General features: G+C 39.0%; 2 protein-coding genes across 5 annotated transcripts in view; one reads left to right on the forward strand and one right to left on the reverse strand.

The window, feature by feature from the left end:
* The window catches only part of LOC126470515 (constitutive coactivator of peroxisome proliferator-activated receptor gamma-like), a 750,708-nt gene that overhangs the window by 296,317 nt on the left and 442,279 nt on the right, over positions 1 to 12,112 (reverse strand). The gene's annotated exons all lie outside the window — the stretch shown is intronic.
* LOC126470517 (leukocyte elastase inhibitor-like) overlaps positions 1 to 12,112 on the forward strand; it is a 63,196-nt gene that overhangs the window by 41,826 nt on the left and 9,258 nt on the right. The window contains exon 6 of the mRNA XM_050098428.1: positions 8,197 to 8,382. Coding sequence (XP_049954385.1) covers positions 8,197 to 8,382 — 186 coding nt within the window. The remainder of the gene's footprint in view (positions 1 to 8,196; positions 8,383 to 12,112) is intronic.

Genomic DNA, 12,112 nt, shown 5'->3' on the forward strand with positions numbered 1-12,112 from the left:
GGTGTGACGTCATGTGTGCTGGACTGCTGTTGAAATTGCTCACCAATATTTTATAATGTTTGTCTTCAGTTACTTATTTTAAAGTTTATTTGTGTTGATATTTGCTGTAAAAGTAAGTTATCAATGGATTTTTATTCATCTTAGTCTTTCTTTCTGTGTTGTTGATGTGAGTGGTTTGTTATTCATGAGTATGCTTACGTCATTCATCAAAGTCTCAGACCTCAGCAGTGTGTTCATATTTCTTAGTGTGCAGTTGCAGCTCTAGCAATTCTAAAGGTAAGTACTGTCAAGAGATTTGTGCACTGTATTTGAATAATAAATTTAGTAGTTTTCATTCATCCAAATATTAGCAGTTGCAGCTGTAGTGGTTCTTAAGTTGAATTCTGACAAAGTTGTTTGTGCACTGTTATACAGTTATTAAATTTAGTAGTTTTCAACTGTGTCTCATCTTGTTTGTGGCAAATTGACGGCCTAATAAACTGTTGGAGATGTTTGCCCACTGTGTTTTTTTTTTTGAGTTGCCTGTGCATTGAAGTTGTTCAGCAGATTTTGTGTGTCTTACTGATTCTAGTGCAATATTTCAGTGAAATTTTCATTCACTGTTTTAATTTCATTGAGTGTTCCAGGGGCTGCTTGAATTTTTGCTTTAACTAAGAAATTGTCTGAGGTTTTGGTGGTATTGGTATTATTTGTTGTTTAGTGGTATTAATAGAAGTTGTTGCTTTCTTAGTAAAGTGAGAACTTAGAGACAACTATTGTTAGTTCTTTAAGTAACTCTACTTTTGTAATTAAACTTATGTAACATAAATATTTAATTTTTTCAGTAAGTGTTAAAATTTTACCATGAGTGAGAAGTGTAGGCTTTGTCATAGGATTGTGAGTAGTTCATTATAGTGTGGGATCTGTTCAAAGTATTTTCATTGGGGGGAAGACAGTGGGCATTCTAGTGACGTCCTCTCCTAGGAATGCAGAATCCATAGCAGAAATATGTTGACAGAGGAGCAGGAGTGTAAGATCTGTGCCCTTCAGGCACAGTTATAAGACACAAAGGAGAAATTGGATAGATTGAAGAGGGTGAAAGGTGATGGGAATGTGAACTGGCAGTTGGTAAGAAGGCAGCTAGGAGGAAAAGATATCCAGACAGTTGTGCTTCGTGTATATGCAATAGATTTGACAGACTGTCAGAGTTGAGTGGAAAGGAGCCTCTTATAGCTGTTGGTGTAGGAAACACACAGCAGTCCTCAGCAGTTAGGAAGCCAAAGCCAGGTACAAATTCCAACAGAAAGGAGGAAGTTCTGCTAGGTAGTTCACACCATAGAGGTGTGGGCCAGCAGATGCAGGAAATGTTGGGAGTGAGTACCAGGTCACCAGCACTGTGAAACCTGGTGCAGGGCTGGCTCAGGTGACTGACAGCGTATGCTAGTTAGGTAGGAATTCTCTGAAAGAGGATTGGGTAGTGATTGTGACTGGAGCAGAGAATAGTCTTGATGGGGATGGGGAATATGATGTAGGTGGTGACCTGGTAAAGATAGCTACTAACTGCCGAGACTAATGTGCAATCTGTGCAACTGTTTCAGCGTCATGATTGGCCTTATCTTAATGCGGCTGTTAGGCATGTTAACATGGGGCTGGAGAAGGCACTGATGGCAGAGGGCATGGGTCACATTGCAGTGTTGCCAGCTGAGTCTATCGGTAGATCGGGTTTCACTAGGCATGGCCTGCACCTCAAGAGGAATGTGAAGGGGGGGCTGGCAAAGCTTACAGGTGACAGTGCAGTGGGTGGTGGTGGGATCACTCATGGAAAAATTCCTGTACTAGCTGCACCTTTTTTAGATTGAATTCAGCTGGTAGGTATGCCTGCTTAAAAGACGTCCCTCTAGCAAAGGAATCACCTTCAGAGGTGGTAAAGTATCAGAGTAGAGAAAGAATTAGGATATTTAATCAAAATATAAGAGGTATTAGAGAGAAAGTTAGTGAACTGCTTATAGATGTTGACTCTGACATTATTGGTATATTGGAGCACCACTTGAATAATTTGACAATTCAGAGGCATCCTTTACCAGGATACAAATTACCTGGCTGTTTTCAAGGAGTTCCTTGCAGGATGGTGGAGTGGCCATGTACGTAAAAAAACAGTACTCTATTTGAGTCCATAGACATATCACAGCACTGCACTGAACAGATATTTTAATGTTGTGCAGGGAATTTAATGAAACTAAACGTCTAATTTTTGTTGTTTACAGGTCCTCCAACTCTGACTTCAGAGCATTTCTGCTCAAGCTAGAGGGCAGGGTTCTCAATTCACTTTACAGGAACTGCCAGAAATTAGTCATATGTGGAGACTTCAATTTTATTTTTGTATATGATTGTGCAAGAAAAAGGATGCTGTGTAGGAAAGCTAATCGAATGGCATTAGTGTTTTTTTTAAACCTTGTTAAGGAACAAGAGTGGCAGAATATTTATAGTGCTGATAAGATAGATGACAAATATAATTCTTTCCTTAACACATTTCTCATGCTCTTTGAGAGTTGCTTTCCATTAGAACATTCTAAACAGGGTACTAGCATAGGGTGTCCATTCGTCCCGTTTTTTGTCAAAATGTCCCGCTGTCCCGAAAGTTTTTTGGGGGACGCTCAAATGTCCTTTTTTTTATGATTCCGCTTGGCTAGAGTATTTTACGCTACTGGTTGTTTGACTTGCTATTAACTGCGCAATTATTTATGCTAGGAAGCGTGTGATGACATTCAGCATACGCCAAACATGTACCGAACTGTCAAAAACCGCAAGTAATTATAAACGCACTATAGGTTACAAATAACAACAAAGATTCTTCTCTTCTAAATCGCCCACTGAATCCATCCATTCGGTCCAGAGATAGTCTACACCACTGATACTTGCTCTCTGGCTTTTGTCACTACACTGTTAATGTTTTGCACTGTGCAATCACTGTTTCATTATGCCAAAACAGAAGTGTAATTTTAACAGTAATATAAAAAGAGAGTTTCCTTTTATCACTGTTAGTGGAGAAACTGTAGAATGTACGTCATGCAGGTCAAAATTTGCTATTAGTCATGGTGGAAGGTCTGACATTGTGAATCACATTAAGACGAAGAAACATCGCATGAGTGATCAAACAAAAAGAGCAAATAAATGCGTGAGTGACTACTATGTAAAGCTAAAATCAGTAACAGAAATGGATACGCAGTTGGCAGCACAAGAAGCTACGTTTGCATACCACAGTGCAATGCATAACCATAGCTTTAAGTCAATGGACTGTACTACAGCAGTTGTTAAAAAACTTTTCAATCCTAAATTCACATGTGGACACACAAAAGAAATGCAATCATTTCAAATGTTATTGCACCGTATGCAGCTCAGCAGGTTTTAAATGAACTGAAAAGTGCTAGCTTCATTTCTGTAATGATTGATACATAGAATCATCTGGATTTGAAGTTGGTTCCTCTCATTATGAGGTATTTTCACCCTGAAAATGGCATCACGGTGAAAGTGCTCAAATTGGTTAATTTAGTTGGAGAAATGTCAGATTTACTTCAGAATTATGTGCTGGAGGTTTTAAAGAAATATGATCTTGAGGGAAAGGTGATTGCAGTTTCTTCGGACAACACTAACACCGATTTTGGTGGTAAGCAGAGGAAAGGACAAAACAATTTGTTCTATAAACTGCAACAGAACACAGTGAATAATATAGTAGGTGTCGGCTGTCCAGCACATGTGGTGCACAATTCCTTACAAACTGGCTCAGACTGCCTACCCATCGACTGCCAATTAACTGTAAACAAAATCTACCAGCATTTGCACATATACTCAGTAAGGGTTGAATCTCTGAAGTCGGAACTACGGAAGCATCTGATCCCTCCCGTCTGCTTTGACCCATGACGTCACAAATATGGCGGAAACGACCATAAACCACGATTCCAGTATGGCGCATATAAAGTCGTTACGTACACATTAGGAGGACGAAAATACATCGAAAAAAAAAATACACACATTCCACAAAAAGCCTAATGACACTAACGGGACAAGTGCAGGAAATAGGGGGCTTTTGGGTGGGGACAAACTAAATATAAACAAATTTAGACACCCACCTCCGTACAAAACCATGCACAATGACGAAAAAAACCGAAATCACAAAACTCCCCAAATACCACTAAACACAATATCATCTGGAATAGGACACTTCCCTTGACCTATATAGCTCAACAGCAGCTCCCGATCACATAAATTAGGACCTAACGCTTTCCTTGACCTATATAGCTCAAAAACATCTCCCAATACCAATACCAATACCAACATTCACAGCCACACATTGGGATCGAACACTTCCTTTGACCTGTTATCCTTAAGACATCTCTACATACAGCTGTCCCTGGTCCAAGACACCGGAACTTTAAGTAAGCCTCATTTCTTCACAACATACTAAACACTTCATGACTTCATCCAAAAATCCAAATAGTTGGAGAAATTTTATTAGAGACAATGCACTGTCCCCCATCATAGCCGACAACCGAAAACTGTTGACCCTGTCATTCATATACATACCTACCAAAGACATAAAAAAAGAAATTTACCAAAATTCACACACAATGCCACACTCGCAAACTAAACCAAAAACATCACCTAACACACCACCAGAGAGCACCACTAATTGCATCAAAACGACACCTACAAACACGCCACTCTCACAAACTAAATTCCTCGCCGTCGTGATGTCACACACAACAGCAGCCTTACGTCACGGGTCAAAGCCGACGGGTGGGATTGGACACTTCGGTTGACCCCTGAAGTCATTCTGAAAGTTTACTGAAACTGAATACAAAACTGCACTTGGGCACAGTAAGACAAGATGGCTATCTCTGCCACCAGCACTGGAAAGAATTGTAGAGTTATTTCCCACTTTGAAATCGTATTTCATTTCCCTTAAGTGTCCTGTTATCCTTAAACAATTCTTTGATAACCCTGTGTCTATTGTTCTTCTACACTTTCTTGTTAGCCAGCTAAAACCTTTCTCCACAACTATTAAATGTATTGAGAAACAAGAAATTACAATAGTGGAAGCTTATCAAGAAATAAACAAATTATTAGGCACATTACAATATAGAAAATCTGAAGGATTTCTCACATCCTTTGTACATGAGACTCTAAGAAAGCTGGAAGAAGAGGGTGAAACTACTGTAAAACAATTTCATATTTATGCTGACATCTTCCTTGACTCTTGCACTGAGTATATTAAAGAATAGTTTTTACCATTTCTCACACCTTTTAAAGCATTTGACTGGGTTAATACTGAAAAGGGGCAGCTACAGTGGAAGGATATTCAGGACTGTTGTGTTTTTGTTAAAAGTATTTTACCAAATTTTCCTGTTGATGAAGACTAACTGTTCGATGAATTTTCATGTGCTCAGAACTTCATATAAAGTGAAGAAAGAGACAAAGAAAGTGTTAGTGCAACATGTTGTAAAATATTTGCTTATTTCAAAAGTAAAAACATTAACATGTAAAACATTATTCATTTGGTGAAGTTTTGTCTGGAAATTCCTGGGTCAAATGCTGCTGTGGAACATACATTTTCGTTAGTGAACTCTTTGTGGTCAGATGAAAAAAACGGAATGAAAGTTGAAACAGTGAGGGCCTTGCTCATTGTCAAAACACTCTTTAATGGTGCATCGTATACTGACTTTTATGATACAATTTCAAACGAAAATGCACTTCTTGATAAAGTACGTAAAAGTGAAAAGTACGGTGATAGTGTGGCAGAATAATTGTAAAAAGTGATTTGAGGTCATCTGAGTGCACGTTGTAAAGGTAAACTTGTATGTGTATTAAATTTAGTCAATACAATATTTATGTCCCAGTTTTTCCTTCATTTTCCCAAGTTTTTCTCTAATTTACCTTAAATGTCGCCTTTTTAAATGAAAATGAAATGGACACCCTATACTAGCAGTAAAAGGCAGCCTTGGAAGTGTCTGGTCAGAAGCACAAGGTTGACAAAATAGTCAGTTTATAGTAAAAACATTTCTGTTACTGATAAACCAGATATATACACAGTATTTAACAATCGTTTTCTGAACATTGCTGGTGAATTAAAGAAAAACCTAGTTTCTACATGGAACTGTGTAACACTCTTGAGAAATGCCTTTCTGAGATTGATCTGTGATACTGACAAGGAGGAGATTTAGGCAATAATTAAATCATTGAAAGCTAAGGACTCTCATGGATATGACGGAGTGCCTAGCATAATCTTAAAGTACTGTGCTGCACGTGTTAGCCCTGTCCTTAGCCATGTTTGTAATTTTTCCTTTAAGAATGGCCAGTTTCCTGAACAATTAAAGTACTCAGTGGTAAAGGTGCTTTATAAAAAGGAACAAAGAGATAATGTACACAATTTTAGACCTATTTCTATGCCATCAGTGTTTGCTTAAGTTATTGAAAAGCCGTGTATGTAAGGATAACTGATCATTTTTGTATAACATAATTTGCTATCGAATGCACAGTTCAGCTTTAGAAGAGGTTTAACAATTGAAAGTGCTATATTCTGCCTTCCTTGTGAGGTACTGAATGGATTAAACAAAAAGTTTCGAACACTAGGCATCCTTTTTGATGTAACTGAGGCATTTGATTGTGTTGTTCATAAAATATTGCTCCAGAAGTTGGACCATCATGAAATGCAGTGAGTAGCTCACAATTGGTTCACCTCTTACTTCAACAACAGACAGCAAAAGGCTGTTACTCGCAGTGTTTAAAATGGCTGTGATGTGGGGTCTGAGTGGGGCACGGTCAAATGGGGAGTGCCCCAGGAATCAGTGTTGGAGCCACTCCTGTTCCTTATTTGTCTATATTATATGCCCTCTATTATTATAGGTAATTCTAAAATGTTTGTTTGCTGATGACACTAGCTTGGTAGTAAAGAATGTCGTGTGCAACACTGGCTCTGTTTCAAATAGTGCAGTTCATAAGTTCATGGCTTGTAGAAAACAAACTAATGCTAAATCACAGTAAGGCACAATTTTTACAGTTTCTAACACAATTCAATGAAACCCGACTTTTTAATTTCACAGAATGGGCATATGATTAGTGCAACTGAACAGTTCAAATTTCTAGGTGTTGAGATACATAGTAAACTGTCATAGAAAGCCCATGTTCAGGATCTTGTTCAAAGACTTAATGCCACCATTTTTACTATTCGAACAGTATCTGAAGTCGGCTATTGTTTGACATGAAAATTAGTCTATTTTGCTTATTTTTATTCACTTATGTCATATGTTGTTATATTTTGGGGTAACTTTTCCCATTCCCAAAGGATAGTTTTGGCTCAGAAATGGACAGTTTGGACAAATAAGTGGTGTAGGTTTGTGAACATCTTATTGGACCCTGTTCACCGGTCTGGGTATTCTGAAATTGCCCCCTCAATTTATATATTCTTCACTATGGTTTCTTGTTAAAAATATCAGCTGATTCCCAAGAATTAGCAACTTTCACTCAGTTAATACTAAGCAGAAATCCAATCTGCTTTTGGATCACACTTCCTTAGCTCTTGTGCAGAAAGGTGTGCAGTATAACGCTGCATCTATTTTCAATAAGCTACCACAATAATTCAAAAAAATCTTAGCAGTAATCCACATGCTTTCAAATTGAAACTGAAGAGTTTCCTCATGGGTCACTCATTCTATTGTCGAGGAATTCCTCGAAAAATGAAGGTGATTCCTATGTTACATTGTTGATTGTGTTTACTTAAACTTATGGCTGGGGTTTTTATTTATTTATTTATTTTTTTTGTTCATAAATATTTTAATTTATCTGTAATTACTTTATGTTGTAATTTCATGTAATGACATGTTCCATGACCCTGGATATTTGCTCCTCAATTCGGCCCTATGGGACTATATGTGTAAATAGATAATTAATCTTGAACACCTGACACACTTATAATATGAATTTTATTCTCTAATTATAACAGTAGAATAATTTGCCAAAAAGATATCCTATCAGACCATTAAAGTCAGTGAAGCATGAGGTAACTAAAATGAATGTATAGCATGAAGTTTCAAGAGATACACACGCACTTGACACATTTAGATTTGGTATTTTGCAGAACTATTTAAAAGACAAAGTAATACCACTTTTCCCTTTTTGGTTTAATGCCCATGTTACAATTTAATTTGATTATTAATGTTCCAGGATGATCAGTATTCAATGGTGATTCTACTTCCAACCAAGAGAAACAGCATTAACAAGTTAATCAGGGACTTAACACATACCCCACTTTCTGAGGCAATTGGAAAACTTCAGCTAACAGAAATACTGCTGTCAATACCTCGTTTCAACATAACCTACAACTCTGAGCTCATACCTGTTCTTGAGAGGGTAAGTTTTTCTTGCAAATGAAAAAATGTCACTTTCGAATGAATTTTACACCAGGAAATTGGATATATAATACTGTGAAATTTACTGGCAGATTAAAATGGTGTTCTAGACTGGGACTTGAACCCAAACCCTCCTAGACTTTGGTGGGATAGGCTTTTGTCAACAGAGTAAGCCAGGAAAGACTTCCAACCCATTCACGAGAGCTACCGTAGAGTTTGAATAGTAGGAAACAAAGCATAGAAAAGTCATGAATTGTGCTCTGTAAGCAAGTTTCACTAAATCATTTCACAAATAAGTGTCTACTTTTATCTGCTGTTACCACACTTCCTGTTGATATGTCTACAGTGTGTCTGATGGTTTACTATACCACATCCTTGAGACACGCATGTCTGAAGGAACAGACGCTGTTAAGATTTACGGCTGTATAAAATAGAATAAAAATATTTGCAATTGTGAACACAATTAGACTTCAGCTGCACAATTTATTGGCGACATGTGAAAATTTGTGCTAAACTGGGACTCAAACCTGGATCTCCTGCTTAACATGAGTAGTCACCTTAACTCCCCCCCCCTTCCCCCCCCCCCCCACCCCACCCCCAATATGTCAACGTATGTCCATGTCCTGAACTCAAACCATCGCTGTGATTTCTGTGGAAGGACAGTGTATAGCACTCCATAAAACACAGACAATGCAAATTAGTATTACTTACCTACAAAGATCTGACTGTAATAAATAATCTCTTTCCCTGCATGGGACTTGCAGCAACTGTGAGTGTACAGGACATGGATAGACAGTTATGCCTGAGAGTTTGGGTCAGTCTTCCAGGCATGCTCAGAAAGCTGAAACGGTTAAGGTGACCACTCGAGTAAAGTGGGAGATCTTGGTTCAAATCTTGGTCTGGCACAAGTGTCACCAATAAGTTGTGCTGTTGAAGTCTAATAGTATTCACAATTATGAATACATTTCTTCTTGTTAGTTATGTGCTGTGTTCTGTCTTCTAAGCCAAACCACCAAAGTAATTAATTCAATTTTTGAAGAATGTATTACACCAAATGAGAACTTAAGTTAAATGCCTAATGATATTCTTGTAAATATCTTCAGCTTTGAACATGTAACACATCAGCCTCAGTTGCAAATAGAAACAAATCTTCAGCCAGGTTTCAGCCAAAATAATTTGGCCTTCTTCAGAAGCCAGTGACACACAACTATTGCATGCTAAAGTCTGGCCATGTCAAGTATAAGACTGTAGCACCGTAATAACCAGTCATAAATCTGCATTACTTGGGCTGAAGAGAAACAGCAGGCCCACTGCACGGATAAGGTCAACAGGCTGCAAGTGCTGCACAGCTCTCGTGGCCTACCGACCTCATCCACACAGCGGGCCTGCTGTTTCTCTTCAGCCCAAGTAATGCAGATTTATGACTGGTTACTACAGTGCTACAGTCTTATACTTGACATGGCCAAACTTTAGCATGCAATAGTTGTGTGTCACTGGCTTCTGAAGAAGGCCAAATTATTTTGGCTGAAACCTGGCTAAAGATTTCTTTCTATTTGCAACTGAGGTTGACGTGTTTATGTTGAATTATCACAGTTGCAGACAAAATTCCTTTTCAGCTTTGATTTGTGGTTTTAGGGCATCTTGACCTCAGTTTTAGGGCATCTTGACCTCAGTTTTAGGGAGGTACAGTTAGTAATTATTATGTGAAATACTGCTGTCACGCCAAAACTGTGCAGTCTGTAACTGTTAGTGATACTGGTACATGAAAGCCGTGGCTAAATTGCACAACACAGTGAAAACTGAATATCACATGATGCAGGTGTGTGTGTGTGTGTGTGTGTGTGTGTGTGTGTGTGTGTGAATTATAGTACACTAGTGATTCTGAACAAAATACTGCATATGGAAGTATGCCTTATTTTGAATGGTTTCCGAGATACAACAAATTAAATACCACTTTTGTTTGTTTTTCTTGAATAACTCGAAAACTGCACACTCCAGCGAAAACAGGTCACAGTACAAAATTAAACTCTATTAAATTTCCTACAAAAAAGGTCCTATTCATTTTTTCTCTAGAACTAATGGTTTGTGCAAAGAGTGTGCGAGAATGTTGAAAAACTCACTAGGTGCGCATGCGCTGTGGCTTACGTAATTTACATAAACTATGTAAGCTATCCCCCCCACAGAAAAAAGTACAGTGGCATGAGGTCTGGTGATCATGGGGGCCATGTCCTACGAGCAACTCTGCTAATTACCTGGCTGTCGAAGAGTTCATTTAAATATCTGCACACAGCACGACTGTTACGTGCCAGCGCCCCATCATGCTACAACCACACGTATAGCCATACGTCCAGGGGAACATCTTCCAGCAGGCCAGGTAGAGTTTCTTCCAAAAAGTGAAGGTAATTTGTCCTGGTAAGTCGAGGAGGTAGACAGACCAGCCCAACCAGATGGTCAGACACAATGCCTGCCCAAATGCTGAGCTAAAATCATTTCTGGTGTCCGTGGTCTTACATGATGTGAGGATTTCCCCTTGCCCAGTAATGAACATCTAGAGTGTTGTAAAGGCAATCCCGACAGAAGCTGCACTCGTCGGTAAACAACACAATGGCGGGGAAGTCAGGATCTCATGTAACACATTGCAGAAACCACTGGCAAAACCTTTGCCTGTGTTTGTACTCCGCCACAAGATTTAGGTCTTTGACAGGGTGAAAACTAAATAAATGCTGGCCATCATTCCACAAAACCTCCCAGACAAACCAAGGAGTAATCCTTATGTCATGTCAAATCGCTAGAGTCCTTGTCGTAGGTGCTTCCTCGAAGCGCTCTCTTCAAATGCAGCATCCCATTGTGTTAAGGGTCATCCAGCATTACCATGATATTATGCTAACGAGCCTGTTTTGCCAAGTTGCCGGTGAAATGCTTCAAATGTTTGCAGGTGTGGGTGGTGTCTTGCTGGGTACTGTTCCTCATACAACCGTCAAGCTCCGTGTGCATTACTGTTGGCTAGTCCATAGACAAAAAAAACATATCTCGTTGTTCTTCAAACGAATACTGTGCTGCCACGCTTACTGTATGACTAAATGGCTGGTGATTGTGTGTGTGCGTGGGCACTCCAAAGTGAAGCCTACATGTGAATGCCTCTGATGTAAGATGGAGACAAACAGCAGGACCTGTTCGACACATGTGCATATCACGTGGAGGCAGTGACAGGGTGAGGAATATTTGTATATGTGAACTGATAACCACATTGCTGTCCGTCAACCGATCATCAGCAATGGGGCAATCCCACAGCCAATCAGTGTGTGGTGCCATGTTTCTGTAGTTTAAAAATGGTGCATTGTCGACATACACAACATAAGTGATTTTGGTTCCTACTGGCATCACCTATCCATGGTTAAGATTTCGTGACAGTTTTTCTCCACCCTGTATAATGGCATACGGAGACTCTCAAATAAGTGGATCAGTTCATTTCTTACTGACTGGAAACAACTGGTGTAAATTAGGCAACTGATCAAAAGACCAACACAGTTGCTTAAATACAGTCACAAGAGTGTACAATGAAATGATATGCCCCAAGTATCTGTTGCAGGACCCCCAACTTCACATCACATTAATCAATGATGTATGAGTAAATGAGGAGTCACAAGAGGCTCTTATTTGCTGATGATACAATAACTGGGCTAGCACTGAGAACAGAGACATACAGTAATCTGTAAACTGTGTGACAAATC

This window comes from Schistocerca serialis, chromosome 3 (assembly GCF_023864345.2).
Source record: "Schistocerca serialis cubense isolate TAMUIC-IGC-003099 chromosome 3, iqSchSeri2.2, whole genome shotgun sequence".
NCBI lineage: Eukaryota > Metazoa > Arthropoda > Insecta > Orthoptera > Acrididae > Schistocerca > Schistocerca serialis.